The sequence below is a fragment of the Oncorhynchus mykiss genome, chromosome 10, assembly GCF_057628025.1.
Source record: "Oncorhynchus mykiss isolate SJ-2025 chromosome 10, ASM5762802v1, whole genome shotgun sequence".
NCBI classification, from domain to species: domain Eukaryota; kingdom Metazoa; phylum Chordata; class Actinopteri; order Salmoniformes; family Salmonidae; genus Oncorhynchus; species Oncorhynchus mykiss.
The window spans coordinates 65,586,329-65,612,500 of NC_143031.1; the positions used below are offsets into that span (position 1 = coordinate 65,586,329).

Genomic DNA, 26,172 nt, shown 5'->3' on the forward strand with positions numbered 1-26,172 from the left:
TCTCAATCAGAGGCAGCTGTCATTAATCGTTGTCCCTGATTGAGAATCATACTTTGGTAGCCTGGTTTCACTTTTGAGTTGTGGGTGTTTGTCTTCCGTGTCAGTGTTTGTTACCACACGGGACTGTTTCGTTTATTCACGTTTATTGTTTTGTTCCAGTGTTCTGTTTTGTTTGATTAAACATTATGGGCACTTACCACGCTGTGCATTGGTCCTCCGATCCTTCTCGCTACTCCTCCTCAGAAGAGGAGGACGAGATCCATTACAGGAGGTGCATAAAGATGGCGGCCCCCATGCACTTACAAGTTCCTCGTTCTGCTAAGTTCACCATACTGTACATTGCTCTCTGTTATACTTTTTTGTACGGTATTTAACACAGCATACATGACTCAAATTTCAGCTTCAACACCCCAAAATGTATAAAACTCTGTTGATTAATTGGCACATTGAACCATATTACACGCTGTAGTTTTAAAACTCAGTGGATAGTGCCAAACGTCAAATGCACGTTCGCCATTGAGAAAGAGCTTTGTCTCAGTGGTACCACCAACACTAGAAATAAATGTTGTGCAACCAACAGTAAATGATATAACACTGATGAATATATACACTCAGTGGCCAGTTTATTAGGTACACCCTCCCGTTCATCAAAATGGTTCGCTCCTACAGACATTGAGTCACGTGACCGTGGCTTGCTATATAAAGCAGGCACGCCGGTTCCAGTACGTCCGGCCTCCTGGGCTCTTCACGCACGACAGTGACTAGGTTTTTTTAACATTTTTTTTTACAGAGAATGGTGCGGCAAACAAAAAACACGTTAGGAACAGTGTGTGTGTGTGTGTGTGTGTGCGTGCGTGCGTGCGTGTGTGTGCGTGTGTGTGTGGATCCAGTACGTTGAGAGTAAATAAAGAGCAGTTCAAGCAGAGCTTCGGAAACCTTCACAGTATGACATGTTTATTGTTATCATGATTGATCTCTGTTGGATCTTTAACATCTGGGAGATAAAAGGGATTGCATCCCCGGAAATGACCTTTCGGGAACTTACATTAAAATTGCACTTTAATTGCACTCTAAAACAGCAATGTTTGTTTATATAAAAACAACATCGTTATGATGAAACTTTCGCGGAGGATGTCGATTGAAAGAAAGTGAAAAAATTGAAAAAAATGAACAAATCTCTGAATAAATTAAAAAGATATGTTGTACCTTTACAAAGAGAGGACTGACTGAACAATTAAAATCCCTTTTCGCCCATCTGTTTCATTTAGCAGAGAACGAAAACAAATGACAAAATACATAGAAAAATCTTTATCAAATTCCCTCAATCTCCAAACCCAAAACATCAGCTAACCTGTGACTCTGGACAACAGGGTCTTAATTAACAAAAATAAAAATACACATTTTCTTTGCTCAAATTCTCATCACCACACAATACAGAAGACGCCCAGCGAACACACAACCACCACACGACGTTGTCTCAACGTCGCCGTGTTTGCTGTCCCTTCAGGTCTGTAAACTGTGTGACACAGCAGAACAGATGTGTGTTTTTTGTGATAGGGTGAGAGAGGTGGCTGTGGTGGTGCTAGTGGTGACATCACTATAGACATCATTCTCCAAAATGGCGGTAATATAATATTTATAGCGACGCTGGTGCATGACTCAGCGTTACGGTCAGCAGTGGTACCGATCCCATGAGCCTCTCCTGCTAAAGTCAGGAAGTTCTTTGAGAAAGGAAATTCCTCTACCTAATCACCATCTTCAGACAAAGCGGAAGGTAGGTATGATGCCTTTAGAGACACTGATCTAAGGCCAGTTTTGTATTTTACCCCATAATGGTTAAGTAGGATTGGAGTTGGAGGCTGATCCTAGATCTGTGCCTAAGGGGAAGCTTCTACCTGGAGCCCAGACATAAAGGTTATGACCTGGCATCGACCAGCACTTTAAGGTTATTATATGGACTAGGCATTAAGCAATAACGCTGTTACATTGTAGTGCAATATAATACAGAAGCATTTAACCATGTAGATATGTAAATGTCTGTTCTAACATGGATGGGAAACAATGACTGACGGATGGAAGGGGGTTTTACTTTGTAAGCATGCAAACAATACCCAGAACACACTGCTTCCTGCATGTTTGTGGGATGACCCCTTTTCAGGCCCGAAACACCAAATGCTCCCCTCCTTCTAGCACGTGTGTGTCCGCTCCAATAGGTGTCTGACACATTGCTAGACTGGCACATTCTACTTAGTAAAACAGAACAGCACTAAAAGTGTATGTTTGTCTAATTTTGGGGGAAGTGTTATTTTGAGAGATCAGCAAAGTCAAAAGGAAAACTCAGTATGTTGAGTCCTGGTCTTCAGCCACTGTATGTGGCTGGGCTACTGCACTTTCGGCTGACGATGGGGGAGAGGGGGGCATCATAGTAGCAATGTGATACAGCAGGGGTAGGATCAACTTTGACTCCCCCTGCAGAATAAATGGCACATGGTACAGACCAAGACCAACCAATAACACCAGAGAAAATCCGACAACAACATAGTCAAATCAACACACAAACAACCTGGGACTATAAGTCCTTCCACCTTCTGTCCACCTTGTCACACACATGAATAGAAAAATAAGCTCGGCAATACAATTCAATGATTGATATATATATATATATATATATATATGTGTGTGTGTAAAAAATCATAAAGCAAAAAAACAATACTTTCTCATTCGCTAAGTCTTTTTTACAAACTGTTTACAAAAGAAACAGATTTGAACTACTGTATGAGGCGGTCACATTGACTGAAAAAGCAACATGGAAACATGAGAAACATCTGAGGAAGGGTGTTGTAATCTTCTGTTTGGGTAGCAGGCTGACGCTTATTTTCACGAGTCTTATCCTAGAGGCAGAACTGAGCGATTTCCCCTTAGACCCGCTGGAAAGTCAAAGTTGGCTCTATTGGAAAAATCCATGAAAACTAAAATTTGATTTTTGGTCTTACTTCAAGGATAGGATTAGGCATTAGGGTTAGTAGTGTGGTTAAGGTTAGTGTTAATGTTATGACTGAGCCAGCTAGTGACCACTCTGCAGAGATGCCTCCAGAACAACATTCATGAGGAAACACGCGTTTGGGCTCCTGGGGATGTAGTGTTCGTGTGACTGGCTAAGTTTCCTCAAGTGTGGTTCAGATCATCACAACAACTCAAATCTTTGAAATGGTCATAGTTTGGTGTTAAAAAACGTTTATTTCTCTTTCTGTGGGTGAATATGTGTGTTATCCCCCTCAGGCAGAGAGATGAGTAGGGAGAGTTAGTTCATAGTGCTGATGACATGTTCATCACCCTGGCAACTCCTTTACATTACACTCACTAGCCATTTAGGTTATGTCGGAAAGATTACCCAGAGTGCACATAGAGCCGTTTGTAGGCTTTTGCCAGGTTTATTCTCTCGCTCTTTTCCCCTCCGGAACTTGAGCTAAACTCTGCCCTTTGCTCTATCTAATGAACCGTTTGATGTGATTGTGTTTGCACTTGATTTTAGCCATGTTTAGGATAAAAGAAGTGAAGTTGGAGGAATACATTTACGAGCATGATGTTAAATGGTCCCTTGGATTATGGTGGTGTTGTTTCTGTTCAAGTCAAGAGGCTCGTATTTGGTTCTGTTCAGTTCTCACTGCTGCAGTCATATCTGTGCTCTCTGTGCTGGTACAAGGAACATGAGTTTTTCCTAGCCACCTGCACTGCTTGCTGTTTTGGGGTTTTAGACTGGGTTTCTGTGCAGCACTTTGTGACATCAGCTGATGTAAGAAGGGCTTTATAAATACATTTTATTGATGAGTTAAGCTCTTCCTAAAGTAGGTAGAGAAAGAGCAAAGAACTATAGTGGTTAGGACTGGAAAATTCTGGAAACGATCCCAAAATTACCAGGTTTTTCATAAATCCCAATTGGATCTTCCAAGTTTCTGGAATTTTCCATCCTTAATAGTGATTACGAGAAGCCTTCTCGTTTGAGCTGAGATCTAAGAAAGAGCATGGTTTTGTTATAGGAAAAGCAGAAATAATATCTAGGTAAGACAACCAAGGGGTTTTGTTTTCAAACCCTCTAGCTGAAGAAGGACAAGTGGCCCTTCCTTGTGTCCTACTCAAAAGGACTTAAGGTTGAAAGGCTATTTCCACAAGGCAGGATATACTACCGTACCGCATAGCCAAACTATTCTCCTGCTCTTCATAGTAGTAGTCTAGTATTTCCTAAGACATATGGTTGTCTGACTGACATCGACCATTCAACTGACACTTTTCTAATACAAAATATAAGTGCCAAAAACAAAACAAAATTAAAAACCCTACTTGGAATATTCTCAATGCAGAAATCAATAATACAGTAGGGTTGATTTTTTAAAATGTTATTTCAATAAGCATTACCATGAATTATAATAGGATAAAATATTGAAAACTTCATGAAGAGCATAAACAGTAACGTATGACGAAGGAAAAAAAAAATCATATTTTTTACGATTTTATTTTTTTAAATGTATAAACACTGTACATAAATTACTTTCTCTAAGAGGCTAATATTGATGTACGGATAAGTTTGGAATTTTTCATCTTAATAAAAAAATCCATAAAGATACTGTCTCACATTGTTTTTCAAAAGATTGGTTGGATATGATTCTTTCATTTCATTTCATTGATTAACTTCCTCCATACATACACACACACAAATTGTCTCCATTGTACATACACACACACAAATTGTCTCCATTGTACACACACACACACACACACACACACACACACACACACACACACACACACACACACACACACACACCCTCCCGATTCCCAAAACGTCCCACTTTGATCTAGTATTGGTAAAGAAGTCACTTGGTGGGCGCTGTTTTGTCCCTTTTAGAAAGAAAAGCAGGAGAACAAGCAAGTGGTTTCAACAAGTGACTGTTTTGACTGTCTTTTGATGCCACCATGGTCCTGCTGCGAACAACAATACTACCCTTTTCAGTACACAAAGGTCAATCAAAGGTCAGTCGTCAGGATGTAGAATCAGATTATAGACGTTGTCCTGTGTAAGAAACCAGAAGGCTTTTCTTCTATTAGTCCAGACGTGTTGTAGTGGTATGCGTATGTAAACACATTTCTTCTTCCTTTTTAAAATATTTTTTCCGAAAGCAAATAGCAGGAAGTCGATTTAAAAAACAACAACTTTTTTTCCTTTCACAAAACTGAGTTCTGACTTTTTTTCCCTCTCTTTTCAAGAGAGTCCACAGTCCATTCAACGCTGTATAGCACGGGACAAACATCTGCGTCAGTTGGAGCCGTCCCACAGTGGTAGTATTAGGTTTAGTTCAGTTTGAGATATTTCTACATTTTACTGTGTTTGTTTCAGCTAGGCGGCGCTAAACACAGCACTAGCCTGGACTTTCCCCCTTTTTAGAGAAAAGAGGGGAGGCGAGGGAGGTTGGGGGGCAGGATTTGGAGGGGGTAGTCTCTTTGGCGGCCAGTGCCGAGGATTCTGTCTGTTACCTCTTCCCTATTTCGCTCTGCCTGAGGAACTGGATGTTGTTAGCGGAGTCTGCTAGCTCGGGGTACTGCTCTATGGAGAGGACGTAGTACCCATCATAGCCCAGCACCTTCCCTCCGCTCAGCAGCTGCCTCTTCTCCCCCTCCGTCCACAGCCTCACCCCCTCCTCCCCCTCCCTCACCCGTTGTTGCTCCCTGGACCAGGCACTCGCCAACGCCTTCTGCCTGGCCTGCTCCAGAACACGCGCCTTCTCCTCGTCCAGAGTCATGCCGTAACGCACGTGGAGCGCCAGTGCGCCATACTGCAGCTCCACATCGGCGAAGCGCCGAGTCCTGCCGTTCACCACGGTGGTGGACTGGGACACAGTCACGTTGACTCCGTTCTCCAGCGACTTCCTCCCGCTTGTCAGCCTCAGCGCTCCCAGGTCGCTCTCCGGGAGGCTGGTCTTGATGAAGTAGTGCGTGTCACGTCCCTCCACCGTGAAGTGCAGGTCCTCCAGGTAGAAGGCATTGTTGAGGACGGCGGCGACCTTGATGCAGTCCTCGTTGGCGATGTTCAGAGCGTTGGTGACCACACGGCCCTGCGTCACCGCCAACATGACACCCTTACCGATCAGCGACTTGGCGGTGGCGAACCACAGCCAGGGTTTCTCCCGGTTGGAGTGCCGGCGGCTCAGCTGGATCTCCGGCATCCTCTCAAAGGACAGGAAAGCCTTGGCTTGCCGGGTCACTTCCTGTTGCACCCCCGAGATGGACTGAGTCAGAGAAGGGAGAGAAGAGAGGGAGGAGAGAGAGAAACGTCTAAGTTACACAGATATCAAATCAGAACTCTCTCTCCTTAACGAACACTTCTATGGGGTTGTTCAGTTTGTAAAGCCTGTTGTGTTTCTTTACCCACTGGGCACACTGTGGTTAAATCCACGTTGTTTCCACGTCATTTCAATGAAATTACGTTGAATCAACGTAGAATAGATGTTGAATTGACGTCTGTGCCCAGTGGGTGGCTATTCCCCTAGTACTGTGTTATCTCAAGAAAAACAAAATGATTCTCCAAAAAACAAGGGACAATATGAAACCAAATCCCAGCCTGACAGGGTGAAGAAGTGCTCCAGCTTCAGTCATTCAGAGGTTCCCTTTCTTCTAGAAATGTCCAATTTATATGGAGACAAAACACGGAATATTGTTTTAGCAAGAAAAAGGATCACAGGGAGAACTTTGTTAGTTTGTTATGAGAAAAACCCCAACCCCAAGATCCAAGCTTAGTTTTTTTTAAAGAAATATGGGATTGTTGGGTTTGGGAGGAGCAACAGCTTGTTCATTTCACACAGAGAGAAGAAGAAGAAGCGACAGTCATGGCAACGTAGTTAAACCAATAAGGGACTCATTTGCACTTCAAATACGTGTGTATAATGACTTTATTTAAAGACAAACCAGAGGATGATTCAGCTGCGGTATAATTGGTGTGTATGTGTGTGTGTCTGTGTGTGTGTCTGTGTGTGTGTCTGTGACTTCTCTGTACTTTGTAGCCATGGGTGAACTGTGGACCACCCTGAACGTTGTTTGTCTCTTCTTCCCTGGCAGTGTGTCTTAACAAGCTAAATCAACACGGTGGGTTGGTTGGTCTTCCAGCCAGCTGTGCTGTGAGATTGTGGTCGTAGGTTCAGTTTCTCAGTACAACCACAGTACGGAAATGAGAGTGGAGATAACAAGCTAAGGTTAATAAATCCCAGAGAGAGGTGGAGGGATATGACAGTAGAGATAGGGTAAATAAACTAGACTAGAGGGAGGAAGGCGGAGGCATACGTCATACCGGGATATTGTAATAAACCAGAATGAGGCGGAGGGATATGACAGTGGAGATAGAGGATAAATTAACCCCAGAGAGAGGCAGATAGTACGATACCGGCGATATAGAGTAAGTAAGCGGAAGGGAGGGATAGGGAAGGATGGATGGGTGGAAGGAGGGAGGTAGGAAGGCGGAGGGATACTACATACCGGCAGGTCGTCCCAGAGCTGGCTCTTCTTCATCTCCAGGGATGGCTGTGTGAGGTCAAACTTGGGGATGGGGAACCCGGGGATGGCGTTGTGAAGGTGGAACCCAAACGTCACCAGCCAGATATTGACATCTGTAACCATGGAAAAGTGAATTACATTGTGACCATGAGAGAATAGGCCCCTGAGGGATATTATGTCCCTGATCTCTCTTTTGACGTACATATCAAGACTGTTTCAAGGACAGCTTTTTTCCATCAACGTAACATTGCAAAAATTTGAAACTTTCTGTCCAAAAATGATGCAAATCCATGCATTTGTTACTTCTCGGTTAGACTACTGCAATGCTCTACTTTCCGGCTACCCGGATAAAGCACTAAATACGGCTGCTAGAATCCTGACTATAACAATTTTTAAAAATCATATTACTCCAGTGCTAGCCTCCCTACACTGGCTTCCTGTTAAGGCAAGGGCTGATTTCAAGGTTTTACTGCTAACCTACAAAGCATTACATGGGCTTGCTCCTACCTATCTCTCTGATTTGGTCCTGCCGTACATACCTACATGTACGCTACGGTCACAAGACACAGGCCTCCTAATTGTCCCTAGAATTTCTAAGCAAACAGCTGGAGGCAGGGCTTTCTCCTATAGAGCTCCATTTTTATGGAATGGTCTGCCTACCCATGTAAGAGACGCAAACTCGGTCTCAACCTTTAAGTCTTTACTGAAGACTCATCTCTTTAGTGGGTCATATGATTGAGTGTAGTCTGGCCCAGGAGTGTGAAGGTGAACGGAAAGGCTCTGGAGCAACGAAACGCCCTTGCAGTCTCTGCCTGGCCGGTTCCCCTCTTTCCACTGGGATTCTCTGCCTCTAACCCCATGAGTCACTGGCTTACTGGTGCACTTTCATGCAGTCCCTAGGAGGGGTGCGTCACTTGAGTGGGTTGAGTCACTGATGTGATCTTCCTGTCTGGGTTGGCGCCCCCCCTTGGGTTGTGCCGTGGCGGAGATCTTTGTGGGCTATACTCGGCCTTGTCCCAGGATGGTAAGTTGGTGGTTGAAGATATCCCTCTAGTGGTGTGGGGGCTGTGCTTTGGCAAAGTGGGTGGGGTTATATCCTTCCTGTTTAGCACTGTCCGGGGGTATCTTCGGATGGGGCCACAGTGTCTCTTGACCCCTCCTGTCTCAGCCTCCAGTATTTATGCTGCAGTAGTTTATGTGTCGGGGGGCTAGGGTCAGTTTGTTATATCTGGAGTACTTCTCCTGTCTTATCCGGTGTCCTGTGTGAATTTAAGTATGCTCTCTCTAATTCTCTCTTTCCTAGGACCATGCCTCAGGACTACCGGGCATGATGACTCCTTGCTGTCCCCAGTCCACCTGGACGTGCTGCTGCTCCAGTTTCAACTGTTCTGCCTGCGGCTATGGAATCCTGACCTGTTCACCGGAAGTGCTACCTGTCCAAGACCTGCTGTTTTCAACTCTCTAGAGACAGCAGGAGTGGTAGAGATACTTTTAATGATCGGCTATGAAAAGCCAACTGACATTTACTCCTGAGGTGCTGACTTGCTACATCCTCGACAACTACTGTGATTATTATTATTTGACCATGCTGGTCATTTATGAACATTTGAACATCTTGGCCATGTTCTGTTATAATCTCCACCCGGCACAACCAGAAGAGGACTGGCCACCCCTCATAGCCTGGTTCCTCTCTAGGTTTCTTCCTAGGTTTTGGCCTTTCTAGGGAGTTTTTCCTAGCCACCGTGCTTCTACACCTGCATTGCTTGCTGTTTGGGGTTTTAGGCTGGGTTTCTGTACAGCACTTTGAGATATCAGCTGATGTACGAAGGGCTATATAAATACATTTGATTTGATTTGATGTCCCAATGTTTCAGATTAGGATAGGACAAACTGGAATGTCCCGAGGGGAAAATAGTAATTTCGAGTCATACCTTTCATGTTTAGCCAGAACTATAATCATGTGGAAAGGGTAACTGCTGAAAACAATAGCAATATCATGGTGATGCATAGCAATGAGGTGATATGCCACCGCTAGACAATTATTAAAGTTCACAGCCATAAAATATTCATACTAATAGTCTATTCACAATAGACTGTTTATCTATGGTCATCATGCAATGACAACGTGTCCCTACTGTATTGCCATAACAGGCCTTACCGTTCTACATGGCAAGGTGCCAGACAAATATAATGAGACCATGGTTCTGTGCATTGCAGTACATTGGTTTGTATCTGCTTGGCTAAGCTATAGGGAGTAAATCAGAGTGCATTATAGGTCCCATTTGTGACATACTCGTTCTTCTATAAACCATCAGGAAGGTTCATGTCTTACATAAAGCTACAAGCAGTCAACTAGAGTGAATTCACCGTCTCCCACCTGTGACGTACTCCTTGACCTCGTGAACTTTGCTGACAGGGTTGTTGTTCCGGAACATGTACAGGTTGAACGGCGCCGGGTCTTTCCCGACTCTCGTCCACGTCCCGATGTCTGGGGTGGTCCAGCGCCCTGCCGGGATGTCATAGTCCCGGTCCCCGAAATGCAGCAGACGCGTCAAAGGATCGTAGAGACCCCCGTGGAAGCCGATCACCAGGACAAAGTCAGGGTTGGAGTCGAAGTAGACCTCGCCGTAGGCTGTGTACTGCACCTGGAAAAGAATCATGAAACACATTGAATAACGATCACCTCGCTGGATATGTAGATTTACATACTTTTAGATTTAGACTAGCTTTTATTCGATTTAATCCAACTAACAACACATAGAGGATCGGGGACTGTACATGAGGCCTTTCCAACTGGTCTGAAACCTTACCTGCTTCAGAAGAAGCCCATTACTACTGAACACTGCTAGAGGGGTTCCGGTGTTGTCACAGGCGATATAGAACTCCTCTCCGCTACTGATCTCCATGGCGAAGAGGTGTCCCTGCAGGTCGTAGTAGAGAGATGTGATCTCTGAGCTGCTGTGGTTGTAGACGTGAGTGATCCTGGTCGGGTAGTTCAGGTCTGCATAGAAGAACTGCAGGTGCTGGCCTAGGCTGGTTCTGGAGGCCACACGGCGGCCCAACCCGTCATAGCGGTACTGGATGGTCCAACTGTTGGGGGAGGGAGGGAGGGAGGGAGGGAGGGAGGGAGGGAGGGAGGGAGGGAGGGAGGGAGGGAGGGAGAGAGATTTTACAATTAGGAAACATTACAGAGTATTAATAGCAGTGAAGGATGAATTATTTGAAGCAATTTAGACATTTAAAACATACAAGAATTATCAGCAAACAACACAATACAAATTAAATCCAAGTTGGGTGTATGTTTACAGTGGGGTATGGATGGTACAGTCCGGTACGGTCACCAATCGTCCAACTAACCTGTTGCCTTTGCTGTAGACGCGTTCCAGAAGGCCCTTGGAGTTGTACTCAAAGATCTCAGCTCCTCTCTGTCTCAGGAACCCGTCATCGTCCAACCGGTACTGGACGTCCCCGAGCCGCGTGATGCGGTCTCGGAGGTCGTAGCGTAGCGGGGTGAGCCGGGCGCTGTTACCCGGGTTGAGCAGGTGGAGGTTGCCGTTCAGGTCGTAGTTGTAGCGCCACATCATCTTCTCGTTGAGGTAGACCGTCTGGAGCTGACCGTCCACGTCGTACTCGTAACCATACTTGGTCGTGTTGGCGAACGGTCCGATCTTGATCTCGCGTTTGGTTACCCGGCCCATGTTGTCATACTGGATGGTGATCCAGTACATGAGGGATCTGAAGATCTCGTACTGGATCTCCTTGATCCGCCCATGGACGTCGAAGTGCTTGGTGTAGGTCATGACGGCCGTGGAGATGATCTGGTTGATGTCGTAGTAGATCACACCGAACTTTCCGAATTGTTCCACCTTCAAATCAAATCAAACTTTATTTAATTAAAGAGCATTTAAATCACATACACTCTTTTAGTAAAATAATGAAATGTGTGAGAGAAAAAAAGCGAATAAAGATATAAATAAAATGATGTCTACATACATTTTTGGACTTTTAAATGAACTAAATATAGACATTTGGCCGGCAGGGATGTCCTTGTCCAATCGCGTACTTGCGACTCCTGTGGCGGGCCAGGCGCAGTGCACGCTGACACGGTTGCCAGGTGCATGGTGTTTCTTCCGACACATTGGTGCGGCTGGCTTCCGGGTTAAGTGGACAGACATTGTGTCAAGAAGCAGCGCGGTTTGGTTAGGTTGTGTTTCGGAGGATGAACGGGCCTCACCCAAGTCCGTACGGGTGTTGCAGTGATGAGAAAAGACTGTAACTACTAATTGAATACCACGAAATTGGAGAGAGAAAGGGATAATAAAATACATTTAAAAAAATAAGGTTTTAGACGAAATTGAAGAACCTCACCTTCCCGGAGATGTCGTCAAACTGGTAGAGGTCGATGGGCAGTGGCGTCTCGTTGATGACAGCCTGCATGCTGGTGACCCGGAAGCTGTTGTCGTAGGTATAATCAAACCGTGCGTTCACCATGCCGTCCTCACTGAACCGGAAGATCTGCCGGTCCACCAACGGTCCAATCTGCCGGTACCGGATGGAACAGATGAACCCTTCGCTCTGGAGGTTCACTGTCTTCAGCACACCGGCTGTCTCGTCGTAGGTGAAGCTAACCCTCGTTGAATCATACAAGATCTCCGCCATTTTGTTCTGTCGTCGGTACTTGTAGAGAATTCTACGACCTGTTGATGTAGAAGTGGGCGGTTATTCTGTGTACAACACCAACATCAATTCCTAGCAATATTTGTTGAATGGCAATACAGTTTCAGGTGAAGTTTGCCTAAACTTTCTGAAAATGTTCTCTTTTTTTTGTGATAATAAAAAATAAAAAATGTACTTGATGACAGACGAGACAAGGACGTTAGACACACTCAACACACAACACAACCGTAGCAGCTCTGACATTTGTCTGACCTGTCCCTAGGTGGGCCACTCTGAGGAGCTGTCCGTCTTCGCTGTAGTCGACGGTGACCGAGGCGTTGCTCTCCGGGGGGTTGTAAATGTTGCGATAGTAGCCCAGGGAGCGGATGGTCTGCATGGTGTGACGGGCCACCGAAGGCATGGTGACAGCAGACAGGCGGTCCAACAGGTCGTAGTCAAAGATGTACTGACGCTGGCTGTGGAGCAGGAGCACCATGGACTGGAGGGAGGAGGACGGAGGTGGAGGGAGAGTGATGGGAGAAAAGGAAGAGAGAAGAAGAAAGGAGAATGAGGGATGGGAGAGGAATGGGAAAAAAGGAAGAGAGAAGAAGAAAGGAGAATGAGGGATGGGAGAGGAATGGGAGAAAAGGAAGAGAGAAGAAGAAAGGAGAATGAGAGATGGGAGAGGAATGGGAGAAAGGGAAGAGAGAAGAAGAAAGGAGAATAAGGGATGGGAGAGGAATGGGAGAAAAGGAAGAGAGAAGAAGAAAGGAGAATGAGGGAAGGGAGAGGAATGGGAGAAAAGGAAGAGAGAAGAAGAAAGGAGAATGAGGGAAGGGAAAGGAATGGGAGAAAGGGAAGAGAGAAGAAGAAAGGAGAATGAGGGAAGGGAGAGGAATGGGAGAAAAGAGAGAATAAGAATAAGAATTTATTAACTCTAATGTACATTACAAATTCAAATGGAGCGCTAAACCAGGAATTAACATTCCCTTTCCTGAAAGATTTTCTTTATTTTAATTGAGTTACCCTTGACCTCCCTCCCTCCCAGTCTCTAAACGCAGAACTCTGTTAAATGCACTTCACTGCATTAATTCTAAAGTGTTCCGTAATTATTGGCATTTACTAGCACTCCTCTCCTTTCTTCTCCGCCCATGTGTGTGTGTGTGTGTGTGTGTGTGTGTGTGTGTGTGTGTGTATGTGTGTATGTGTGGAGTAGTGTAGGGTCTACCTACTAATCTCATAAAGGTAGGCACCAGTGGAAGTCACAATCACTTAGCCAAACAGCAGGTAATTAGCTACTTTGCATAGCGGCGGGGGGGAGAGTGGAAGTGGATGGTTACGTCTGAAATGGCACCCTGTTCCCTATGTAGTGCAATACTTTTGACCGGGGCCCATGGGGCTGTGGCTAAAAGTACTGCACTACATAGGGAATCAGCTGCCATTTGGGACGCAGTCGCTATGCTAGTTAGCGGATGGTTGGTCGTGATTTCAACAACAACATTTTTTACCGAAGAATGAGGCCCATAAGTAGGAAGTAGGAAGGTAAGGCTCAGAATAGATGAGCAGAGAGCATCTTAGTGAGTCAATAACAACAACAACTTCACTCCAGTCCCTCCAGGATTCTGATATGCATCTCTGGCTGTGTTGGTTTGTTTGCATGTCTCTCTCTCTCTCTATCTCTCTCTCTCTCTAAAGAGGGAGTCTGCCTGGAGGATCCTTCACCTTGTCTGTCATACATGAACAGACATTAACACAAGCTCCCCAGGCACTGTGCTTGTGTCCCTGTGTATGTTTGTCTGTCTGTTTCACTGTATGTGTGTGTGTGATTGTGTCTATGTGTGTGTGAGTGTGTGTGTGTGTGTGGCTACTGTGGCAACATATGTTTGGCCAGGGATATGTCTCTTGCTGGTCACTCTACCAGAGCTCTTGGCCGGCAGGCAACCACCGGGTGGGTGGGCGGTGTCCAGCCCTATTTCAAACTTATACTGAATTGAAATATTTCACTGAGTTACAGTTCATAAGGAAATCAGTCAATTGAAATACATTAATTAGGCCCTAATCTATGGATTTTACATGACTGGGAAAACAGATATGCATATGTTGGTCACAAATGATGTTTGGTCGTAGATCAAAAAAACAGTCAGTTTCTGCTGTGAACACCATTTGCCTCGTGCAGCGTGACACCTCTCCTTCGCATAGAGTTGATCAGGCTGTTGACTGTGGCCTGTGGAATGCTGTCCCACATGTCTGGTGAATATGCGGGCCATGGACGAACTGGGACATTTTCAGCTTCCAGGAATTGTGTACAGATCCTTGCGACATGGGCCCGTGCATTATGATGAAACATGAGGTGATGGCGGCAGATGAATGGCAGGACAATGGGCCTCAGGATCTCGTCACGGTATCTCTGTACATTTAAATTTGCATCGATAAAATGCAATTGTGTTCGTTATATCTAGTTTATGCCTGCCCATAGCATAACCCCACCGCCACCACGGGGTACTATGTTCACAACGTTGACATCAGCAAACCGCCAGCCCACACGACGCCACACACATGGTCTGCGTTTGTGAGGCTGGTTGGACGTACTGCCAAAGTCTCTAAAACAACGTTAGAGGAAGCTTATGGTAGAGAAATTAACATTCAGTTCCCTGGCAACAGCTCAGGTGGATATTTCTGCTCAGAATGCCAATTGCACGCTACCTCGAATTGGGACATCTGTGGCATTGTGTTGTGGGACAACATTTCTGGGATCCTTTATTTCAGCTGATGAAACATGGGACCAATACTTTACGTTTACATTTTTGTTCAGTGTAGTTTATTTGTCATTATGTAAACGTAACCTCTGGGATCGTCTCTACAGCTTGTCCTGGAAGTGAGAACGGAGAAAAGTTTCTGCTACTCTGGGGAATTAGCTTGGGATCTCTATCTCTCTCTCTGTCCCACCCTCTCTCTCTCTCTGTCCCACCATCTATCACTCTTTCTCTATCTCTGTCCCACCCTCTCTCTCTCTCTCTGTCCCACCATCTATCACTCTTTCTCTATCTCTCTCTCTGTCCCACCCTCTCTCTCTCTCTCTGTCCCACCGTCTATCACTCTTTCTCTATCTCTCTCCTTCTGTACTCTCCATCTTTCTCTCTCTCTCTGTTCTCTCTGTGTCCCACCCACCCACCCTCTCTCTCTCTCTGTTCTCTCTGTGTTGTGTCCCTGTGGCCTCCCCATGCTGTCTAAACCCCAGCTCCAGCCTCCTCCTCTCCCCTGGGTCTCGTTTCCATAACTCTGGTCTTCACTAGTCCCTCTTAAGCCATCACTCTGTACACTAGCATCCACAAACAATGTCTATTTTATCTTCCTGCTGTTGCTCTCTCTCTCTCTCTCTCTCTCCCCCCCCCCCTCCCCCCACCACCTCCTCTCCCCTCTCTTTATATATCCCTTACTACCTAAAGGGAATATGGTCCTTTTATAGAGCCTGTGCAGACTCCCTTGTATATTTTTCAAAGCATCTTTTCTGTTTTGACACTCATAGCTTTCAAGGGGGCCTTCAATGACTTTAGTGGCTTTTTTTATTTTCCACTGTTTTCATCTTCAGAAAATAACCTTGTGTTTTTTGTGCTGACAATGAAAATAGACGACTATCCCCACCACTAATCCTTTTATAGCAGGAGATGCACCGGTCTTTACAGATTTGAACAGCTCGTCTATGGTTAAAGAGGGACAGAAAGTGGTTGTGTTTGTGTGTGTGGGTAAAGCTTACTGGGCGTTCATAGGGGAGACTCACGGTGTAGTTATCAGCTGACGCTGTAATGCCAGGGTGTAGGAACACTGCTCTTCAGCACACAGCGGAGTGGAGTTTAAGAGGGACATTTTGACAGCAAACAAAGTGGCGCTGCGTTTGACATTGACTATATCGGTTCAGCTACTCACCAAAACACTAGTTGGAATGCAATTGATCGGTGATGCAAGTGCATTCACACTAAGTCCTCAACTACTTTTTCACAATGTTTTTGCATTGTCAATATGGGGTGTTTGCTGGTGTTGCTGATCATGGCAACAGAGTGTGTGTATGCGTGTGTGGATGTGGGTTTTTCAACTGGCAGCACGTTCCCCAACTGGCAGCACGTTCCCCAACTGGCAGCACGTTCCCCAACTGGCAGCACGTTCCCCAACTGGCAGCACGTTCCCCAACTGGCAGCACGTTCCCCAACTGGCAGCACGTTCCCCAACTGGCAGCACGTTTTCTGAGCAATTTTTTTATTATTTTTTTTATTGTTGGACATAAAAGAGAGTAAAAACACCAGGAAATCTTCTCCAAGTGATTTTAATTTAAGAAATCTGTTCCCAAGTATTCCCACGTATAATAGAGAGAAGCGTGATCGTATATAAATCTAGGCCAGGTTTGAAATGATTATGTTTTAGTCAAACATTATATCTGTTTGGGCTTCTTGCGATCAATTTGTCGACAAATCATTTGGAATTATGTTCCGGCCCCCTGACCATCCGGTCCAGAAAATAATTGGCCCGCGGCTGAATCTAGCCGATCATCCTTCCTCTAGTTCCTACCTTATCCAGGTATGTAAAACTCCAGGTCTTTCCATCGGCGAACACTCGGGACACAATCCTCCCTTGACCATCGTACTCCACCCTCTCTGTGGTGGGACCCCTCTGTAGGCTGGTCACCTGCCCCGTGCTGGAGTAGGTAAGGTTGACTGACAGCAGCTTACTGCTGGGGACCCACAGAGTAGGGTGGCCCTGGGTGTCATACACGATCTTCAGCAGGAACTTCCTGTGGTCGTCGTAGATCTTTTCTGTCCGGAGAGTTCGGTCGTAATCCACCGAGAGAAGGTTTCTGCCGTTCACCTTGAGAGAAAAGAAGTTTATTGTACAAATCCAATAAATATTGTACAAATCCAATAAAAAGGTTTGCAGTCTGAGGAGTAATGTTTATTAACAATACATTATTTCCACTTTATTTACATGCGGACAGATTGTTGAACTTTTAAAACAAAAAGCTAACAAACACAAGAGGAGAAATGATGAAACTGTGAACTGAACCGCCTTTCAAAGTCAATTCCCGACACAGAACCGCTATTTATCGCCTCCCAATGACCCGCTGTTTGTTTAAACCGCTGTTTACCGTGATAGATTCTCAAGACTGACACTAAATTCATTTAAGGGATTATTAGCATTCGATTAGCCGTTATTGTGAAGGGAGTTTCATTAAAGTGAGAGACTGGCTGGCGTGTGTTCAAACTCTTGCTTTCATAAATGACCCCCCCTAGGAATTCAGCGAGGTGGAGAGACAGAGAGAATGAGAGAGAGAAAGAGAGCGAGAGAGTGAGAATAAGAATAATATGGTGATGGTAACCATGCAGAGTCTCTCTCTCAGCCTAGTGGGAGCTGAGACTCATTTGAAGATGACAGGGGCCTTCGGAATGCCGCCGAGACACACCGAAATACTAGCCAACAGAACGTGACCCCGGCCTCAATTTATTTCCCATAAGAAAGCATGTCATTTCCTGCTGGGATGGATGCCGTGGGGACACCCACCTAGCCTACCTGCCCGCTCCCCCACTTCAGGTTTTCATGTTGCCAGCAAAACGAGGGAACGAGAAAAAGAACGAGGGAAAGAAAACAGCGGAAGGATGTCAATATGTGTTTTTTGTAAGCGAAGGCCCCTGATTCCTCCTGGACATTCTTCAGTAATGAGACGAGGAGGCTGAGATCCAGACAGAAATGGGATGAGTCCCAAATGCCACCCTATTCTCTACATAGTGCATGTACAGTGTCCCTATGGGTCTTGGTCAAAAGTAGTGCACTGTATAGGGAATAGGGTGCCATTTGGGACATACAGAGAGCAGTCTTTGGAGAGAGAGAAGAAGACAGACACTGGAAGGAGGAGTGGGTAATACCTTGGAGACCAGCCCTCTTCTCTGACAGAGGGAACGGCTCAGAATATGCAACCCCACCATTAGATGTAGCAGGACGTGTGTGTTTGTGTCGTGTGTGTCCCATCCATGTGTGTGTCCCATCAGCTTTAGTTCACATACAGGAGGCATCAGATATGGGAATTAGGGAATTAACCCTTGACGAGTCAGCAGGGAAACAAAAGTACACCTTTTCCTTTTGTTGGGTAAATGGTAATGACTGTCAGATATTGTCTTTGATGTTGGAGGAGACAAAACGTTGCGGCAATAAAGCATCGTTGTCCCTCGCTAACCGCTGACAAACTGTCACTAATTTGTCTCACTGTCACTAATAGTCTCACTCCCTTGCAGTGGTTAAATCCATATGGTAGTTAGCACCAAACCTCGACCAAGACCCGTCCTATATTGTAGCCTATGTTTGAATGATGTCATGCTAAAAACGAGAAGGAAGTGGCAGCCAAAGATCTGACTAAATCATCTCAAGAGGGAAGAGAGAGGCTGTGAAACCCCAACTGTTAGAATCCACATAAGAAACCCCTAGACAGATAGTAATGATGTTTTAATCAGCTATGCCTGCTGGGAAGTGTGTGAAAGGTGCCAAGCTGCTACAGCCAAAAAAGGAAAAAAGAAACCCCCAACCTCCACATCTGCCTACAAAACAAAATGGCAGCTCCTCTCATAAGCCTTATGCCTAACCCTAAATCAAGACTAAATACCTCATTTACCGCTTATATTTTGACGATATAGCTAATTGACTTTGCAGTTTAAACAAAACAAAAAAATCAAACTAAAATGGCCGCCACTCTCCATCAAACTCCCTTCTCACCCTGAGCTTCCTTCCGAACACGATGACTTTCCCCCGGGTCTGCTCTTTGCGGAAGCGCCACTCCACCAGGTTCTGCCCGTTCTCCCCGGGCAGCGTCATGTTCCTCCGTGCCACCGTGGGGTTGGCAGCGCCCGCCAGGATGTGGGGCTCCGTCTGGTAGTGTGTGTCCATCCCGTTGGCATAGATCACCCTCAGAGAGTGGTCGTAGCCCACCTGGTAGCTGTTCCTTAGTTGGTCTGTGGTGGAGAGAAAGTTTAATTCCATGAAGACAATAATAAAGAATAGAAACTGGGTGGTTGAATGTTGATTGGCTGACAGCCGAGGTATATCAGACCGTATACCACGGGTACGACAAAACATGTATTTTTACTGCTCTAATTACGTTGGTAACCAGTTTACAATAGCAATAAGGCACCTTGGGGTTTGTGGTACATTGCCAATATACCACGGCTAAGGGTTGTATCCAGGCACTCCACGTTGCGTCATGCATAAGAACAGCGTGGTATAGCCGTGGTATATTGGTCGTATACCACACCCCCTCGGACCTTATTGCTTAAATAAGAAACATCTGATTTCAGATTTGAGAACCCCATTCCCCCTTCTGTTTTATAAAGGATGGAAGATTCCTATGTTGGGTCTGCATTGATAGAACCCTTCAAGGCCCCTCTCCTCTCCTCTCCTCTCCTCTCCTCTCCTCTCCTCTCCTTTCTTCTCCTCTCCTCTTCTTTGCTCTCCTCTCCTCTCCTCTCCTCTCCTCTCCTCTCCTCTACTCTCCTCTACTCTCCTCTCCTAGAGGAGAGAGGTCTCCTCTCCTGTCCTTTCTTCTCCAGTCCTCTTCTTTCCTCTCCTCTCCTCATCTCCTCTGCTCCCCTCCTCTCCTGTCCTCTCTCCTCCTTTCCTGTCCTTTCCTCTCCTCTCCTTTGCTCTCCTCCTCTCCTCTCCTCTCCCCTCCTATTCTATAATTTCCTCTCCTCTCCTCTCCTCCTCTCCTGTCCTTTCCTCTCCTCTCCTCTCCTCTCTTCCTCTCCTTTCTCCTCCTATCCTATCCTCTCCTCTCCTTTCCTATCATCTGCTCTCCTCCTCTCCTCTCCTTTCCTCTAATCTCATTTCCTCTCCTCCTCTCCTGTCCTTTCCTCTCATCTCCTCTCCTCTGCACTCCTCCTCTCCTTTCTCCTCCTATCCTCTCCTCTCCTTTCTCCTCCTATCCTTTCCTATCCTCTCCTTTCCTATCCTATCCTCTCCTCTCTCCTCCTCTCCTTTCCTCTCCTCTCCTTTGCTCTCCTCCTCTCATCTCCTCTGCTCTCCTCCTCTCCTCTCCTCTCCTTTCTGCTCCTATTCTATCCTTTCCTCTCCTCCTCTCCTGTCCTTTCCTCTCCTCTCAACTCCTCTCCTCTCTCCTCCTATCCTCTCTCCTCCTTTCTCTTCTCCTTTCCTATCCTCTGCTCTCCTCCTCTCCTCTTCTTTCCTCTAATCTCATTTCCTCTCCTCTGCTCTCCTCCTGTCCTTTCCTCTCATCTCCTCTCCTCTGCACTTCTCTCCTCTCCTCTCCTCTGCTCTCCACCTCTCCTGTCATTTCCTCTCCTTTCCTCTCCTATCATTTCCTCTCCTCTCTTCTCCTCTTATTTTATCTCCTCTCTTCTCCTCTGCTCTTCTCCTCCCCTGTCCTCTTTTCTCCTCTCCACTCCACTCCTCTGTCTACAAACAGACAGTTACTGTTGTATGATTAAGTATATTGATCTCTGAGCTGTCTTTATTTTATGACCTCTTTAATAATGAAAGGGGATCAGGGATTAATGCCCATTGAGTAATTGGTGAAGTCATTAGTATTGTGTTGACGTTCAACTAATCAATGCTGTTGGTTATCAATGTGGCTCATTAAAATTCATGACTGGTATTCACAAAGTTGAGACACACACACACACACAGACACACAGACACACAGACACACACACAGACACACACACACACACACACCTCCCCACCTCTACTTACCCTGGACGAGAGTGTAGAAGGAGTCGATGGAGGAGAGGTTAGTGGTGATGCTGACGTCCTCGTCGCGGCCGGACGTCTCAATGTCCACCGTGATGGCCCCGGTCATGTCCCCGTGCAGGTTGGTCACCACCCCCGTAGGGAACGTCACGTTGGTTAGACGACCTTCACTGTCATAACTGGAGGGGAGAAAGAAAGAAAGAAAGAAAGAAAAAAATATAGGGGAAGAAGAGAAGGAGAGAGAGGGGAGAAGACAGAGAGAGAGAGCGAGAGAGAGAGGAGAGAAGATAGAGAGAGGAGAGAAGACAGAGAGATAGAGAGGAGAGAAGATAGAGAGAGAAGACAGAGAGAGGGAGAGAGAGGGGAGAAGAGAGAGAGAAGACAGAGAGAGGGAGAGAGAGAGGGGAGAAGAGAGAGAGAGGAGAGAAGACAGAGAGAGGGGAGAAGACAGAGAGAGGGGAGAAGACAGAGAAAGGGAGAGAGAGGGGAGAAAACAGAGAAAGATGGGAGAAGACAGAGAGAGGGAGAGAGAGGGTAGAAGAGAGAGAGGAGAGAAGACAGAGAGAGGGAGAGAGAGGAGAAGAGAGAGAGAGGAGAGAATACAGAGAAAGGGAGAGAGAGGGGAGAAGAGAGAGAGAAGAGAGAAGACAGAGAGAGGGAAAGAGAGGGGAGAAGACAGAGAAAGAGGGGAGAAGACAGAGAAAGGGAGAGGAGAGAAGACAGAGAGAGGGAGAGGGAGGGGAGAAGAAAGAGGGAGAGAGAGGGGAGAAAGCAGAGGGAGAGAGAGAGAGAGAGAAGGGAGAAGACAGAGGGAGAGAGAGGGGAGAGAGACATAGGGAGGGAGAGAGAAGACAGAGGGAGAGAGAGGGGAGAAGACAGAGAAAGAGAGTGAGGGGATAATACAGGGGAGAGAGAGAGAGGGAGGGAGAGAGAAGACAGAGGGAGAGAGAGGGGAGAAGACAGAGAAAGAGAGCGAGGGGAGAATACAGAGGGAACGAGAGGGGAGAAGACAGAGGGAGAGAGAGAGAGAGGGGAGAAGACAGAGGGAGAGAGAGAGAGAGAGAGGGGAGAAGACAGAGGGAGGGAGAGAGAGGGGAGAAGACAGAGGGAGAGAGAGAGAGAGGGGAGAAGACAGAGGGAGAGAGAGAGAGGGGAGAAGACAGAGGGAGCGAGAGAGAGAGGGGAGAAGACAGACAGAGGGAGGGAGAGAGAGAGAGGGGAGAAAACAGACAGAGGGAGGGAGAGAGAGAGAGGGGAGAAAACAGAGGGAGAGAGAGAGAGAGAGGGGAGAAGACAGAGGGAGGGAGAGAGAGGGGAGAAAAAGAGGAAAATATATATGGAATTGTTTTAAGAATGAAAAGGAAGAAACATTTTGCTCTTTGATTTTGAATTTTAAGACCCCTTGAAGTATCCCCAAAAATATACATGTTTATCTTTACTGGTATTAGCCCATACAATCACACTGAATAACAGATTCACTACATGGAACAGATTTGTTTGTCTTGAAGTGTCTCTCCTATATCTGAGAGACAGATCAGGAAACATTTGTTTGTTTTTGTACATGTATTTAAGGATACTGTAGTTCTACAGTGGGGACGATGTATGAATGGCTGCTGGTTTGTACGAGGGGATAGGGGTCAGGGTTTGGGTTCAGACTCAGAGGCAGTCTTTTTGGCAAGGGCTCTGTGGTAAAAGTTTGGGGCTATAGAAGCTGAATGATCACACTGGCCTAGCTGACTAGGGCCTCTGCTGTCCCATTATGGCTGGGAGTCTATTTTGGTGCCTGGAGGCAGTGTCAGCGTGTGTGTGTGTGTGTGTGTGTGTGTGTGTGTGTGTGTGTGTGTGTGTGTGCGTGCGTGCGTGCTAGCCTACTATCACATTTAGCGAGAGATGTAGTGACAGCCCTGTGTCTGCTGGTGTATGTCTGCTCTGGGAGTAACAAGCACTTTATGACTCTCTCTGTCTCGCACTCTTCTAACTCTCCTCCCTCTGTTCTCTCTTTCCCTCTCTCCCTCCATTTTTACATATTTCCTCCATGGTGACAGTGGGTGTGGCTCCCAGATGAGCTCCCCTCCAAGCATGACACACACACACACTGCATAATTTACAACTATTCCTCCATGTGTTGGAACGTGGTGCAAGCACAAGGTGAAACGGAACGGAAAGTTTTATATAAAGATTTCCCCTGAGTTGTGTGGTGTGTGTGTATGTGTGTGTATGGGAGAGAGTGTGTGTGTGTATGTGTGTGTGTGACAGGGTTTTGCTGAGCAGGCATTGTTCAGCCCCTGCCTTACTAATACTGATCAGATGGAAGTGCAGAAAAGATGGCTGCTGGCTCTATAGTATACACACAGCCAATCACTAGAAGATATAGGATGATGAAGGACATCTTCGTGTTGTCTTCGTGTTGTAAGAGTTAGGACTTAAGGAGGACACTTCCTTACACAGTCTGAGGGTACATCAGAGGGAGATAGACTTCTCTTATAGCAGCGTTCTCAAAAAAAAAACAGTGGGGCAGTCAGATAGTCAGTCATATAGTCAGTTAGATAGTCAGTCAGATAGTCAGTCATATAGTCAGTTAGATAGTCAGTCAGATAGTCAGTCATATAGTCAGTTAGATAGTCAGTCATATAGTCAGTCATATAGTCAGTCAGATAGTCAGTTAGATAGTCAGTCATATAGTCAGTCATATAGTCAGTCAGATAGTCAGTCATATAGTCAGTTAGATAGTCAGTCATATAGTCAGTCATATAGTCAGTCAGATAGTCAGTCATATAGTCAGTTAGATAGTCAGTCATAGAATCAGTCAGATAGTCAGTCATATAGTCAGTTAGATAGTCAGTCATAGAATCAGTCATATAGTCAGTCATATAGTCAGTTAGATAGTCAGTCATATAGTCAGTCATATAGTCAGTCAGATAGTCAGTCATATAGTCAGTTAGATAGTCAGTCATATAGTCAGTCATATAGTCAGTCAGATAGTCAGTCATATAGTCAGTTAGATAGTCAGTCATAGAATCAGTCAGATAGTCAGTCATATAGTCAGTTAGATAGTCAGTCATAGAATCAGTCAGATAGTCAGTCATATAGTCAGTTAGATAGTCAGTCATAGAATCAGTCAGATAGCCAGTCAGATAGCCAGATAGTCAATCAGATATTCATTCAGATAGCCATTCAGATAGCCAGTCAGATGGTCAAGTCAGATAGTCAGTCAGATAGCCATTCAGATAGCCAAGTCAGATAGTCAATCAGATAATCAGTCAGATAGTCAGTCAATCAGATAGTCAATCAGATAGTCAGTCAATCAGATAGTTAGTCAGATAGTCAGTCAGTCAGATAGTCAGTCAGTCAGTCAGTCAGATAGTCAGTTAGATAGTCAGTCAGATAGTCAGTCAGATAGTCAAATAGTCAGATAGTCAAATAGTCAGTCAGATAGTCAATCAGATAGTCAGTCAGATAGTCAGTCAGATCGTTAGTGAGATAGTCAGTCAGATAGTCAGTCAGATAGTCAGTCAGATAGTCAGTCAGAATGGAGCCCCAAGTCTTTGCTGGTCAGTAAGTACTACTTACTCATAGAAGGTGGTCCATCCTATCTGTATGGTCTTGGTGGCGAGCAGCCCACTGTTGCCGTGGTAGGTGAACAGCACCAGCTCCTGTCCCTGGGCCGTCAGTGTCTTCAACCCGCCATTGGTCCCGATTGTCAGCCAGATCACCTGGTTGTCCGGGGCAACGATCCGCACCGGCATCCGGTTGGGGTCGCGGCGGATCCTCAAGGTGTTGCCACTACTATCCGTCACGGCTGTAACGTCCTCCTCGTTGCTATAGCTGAAGTTGTACTTGTAGTCCCCGGTGACGAGAGACATGGTGAACTGGTGGGTTCCGTTGGAATCAAACACGTAGAGCTCCTGGGACGACGGCGAGGCCACCTCGAAGGAGCCCGGGCCGGACACGGCGGAGCCCGACGGCGGTTGGTTGCGGCGGACGGCGCGGATGCGGATGTTGCCCAGGTCGGCCACGTAGAGCGTACCGTCGGGCGAGACGACCAGCGAGGAGGGCGAGTTGAGGCGGGCGTCTTTGGCGTAGCCGTCGCCCGTCTGGTAGCAGTCGCAGTTGGCGTCGTTCTTGCAGTCGCAGTCGGACAGAGCTCCGGCCAAGGGTGTGATCTCGCCGTCCGTGGACACCTACATTTACATGTGAAGTTGAATCATTTAGCAGAATGCTCTTAACCAGAGTCACTTACAATCAGTGCAACGAGGGTAAAAACAATGACATAACAATCATTGAAAGATATTCAAAATAGGCTGCAAAAGCAGTGCCAGCCAGAACGACAAATACAACAGTACGTTGTTCTTGGTCTTTCCCCCCCCCTCTTCGTTTGCATCTCATGACATATCATTGTACTATATCACAGGACTATATGACCTGGCGGATGCGGTGTATCTTCTTCTCATCAGTCTCGGCGATGTAGAGCACGCCGCTGTAGGAGAGGGCGATGGCGGCAGCTCCCTCCAGCATGGTCTGCACCGCCCGCTTGCCCAGCGTGTATTCTATACCCGGCACCTGGCAGTGCATGGGGCGTCCCGCCACGATGCGCACCTGTTGGGACACAGCAACAACACAAGTCAAAGAGACGACCAGTATCTTGGCCAAGGCTTATTCAGACCCAATGGGTCGGTGCATCCTTCCATCTCGCCTTAACCATCATGCATTGTTCCCACTACCAGCATGAACGTATTTGTGTATGTAATAGAAGTGCTCCTATGTGGGAGTGTGATGGTCACCTGTCTGTTCTCAGTGATCTGCAGCACCACGTTGTTGTCCAGGACATAGATGGAATTATCCATGGGGTTGATGGCCAGAGCTGTGGGCCACTCCAGACGAACCTACAGCAGAGCAGAGATTTGATTTGATTTATTAGGATCCTCATTATCCAACGCCAAGGGTGACAGCTGGGGTCTGACACGTAACCAAAAATACATTACAGACCCAAAAACACTAAACAATTTACATCCACTTAAAGGAGAAGAAAAAGAAATCAAACAGAACCTTTATTAGCCTGAAGGGGTGAAAACTATCTGCAAAAGTTCCGTAAAGATGACAGAAACAAACAAATCAACCCACAAACACAGAACAGATGAGATGTGAGTCTAGTGCTGCTTTGCACCCCTCCGGCCCCACTCTACCCCCTCCTCCCACCCCTCTACCCCTTCCATCCACCCCTCTACCACCTCCTTCCAC

At 46.2% G+C, this 26,172-nt stretch overlaps 1 protein-coding gene across 21 annotated transcripts in view; it reads right to left on the reverse strand.

Moving 5' to 3' along the window:
* Positions 1–927: 927 nt before the first annotated feature.
* LOC110533185 (teneurin-3) overlaps positions 928–26,172 on the reverse strand; it is a 411,381-nt gene continuing 386,136 nt past the window's right edge. For all 21 annotated transcript variants that reach the window (XM_036933615.2, XM_036933616.2, XM_090187570.1 and 18 more), the window contains 13 exons: positions 25,716–25,817; positions 25,357–25,530; positions 24,505–25,115; positions 20,938–21,113; positions 18,946–19,181; positions 16,756–17,052; positions 12,469–12,694; positions 11,908–12,236; positions 10,897–11,405; positions 10,350–10,629; positions 9,917–10,184; positions 7,522–7,652; positions 928–6,281 (listed from right to left, as the gene is read on the reverse strand). In XM_036933615.2, the coding sequence (XP_036789510.1) occupies positions 5,526–6,281; positions 7,522–7,652; positions 9,917–10,184; positions 10,350–10,629; positions 10,897–11,405; positions 11,908–12,236; positions 12,469–12,694; positions 16,756–17,052; positions 18,946–19,181; positions 20,938–21,113; positions 24,505–25,115; positions 25,357–25,530; positions 25,716–25,817 (4,095 nt within the window). In that variant the 3' untranslated portion in view covers positions 928–5,525. The remainder of the gene's footprint in view (positions 6,282–7,521; positions 7,653–9,916; positions 10,185–10,349; positions 10,630–10,896; positions 11,406–11,907; positions 12,237–12,468; positions 12,695–16,755; positions 17,053–18,945; positions 19,182–20,937; positions 21,114–24,504; positions 25,116–25,356; positions 25,531–25,715; positions 25,818–26,172) is intronic.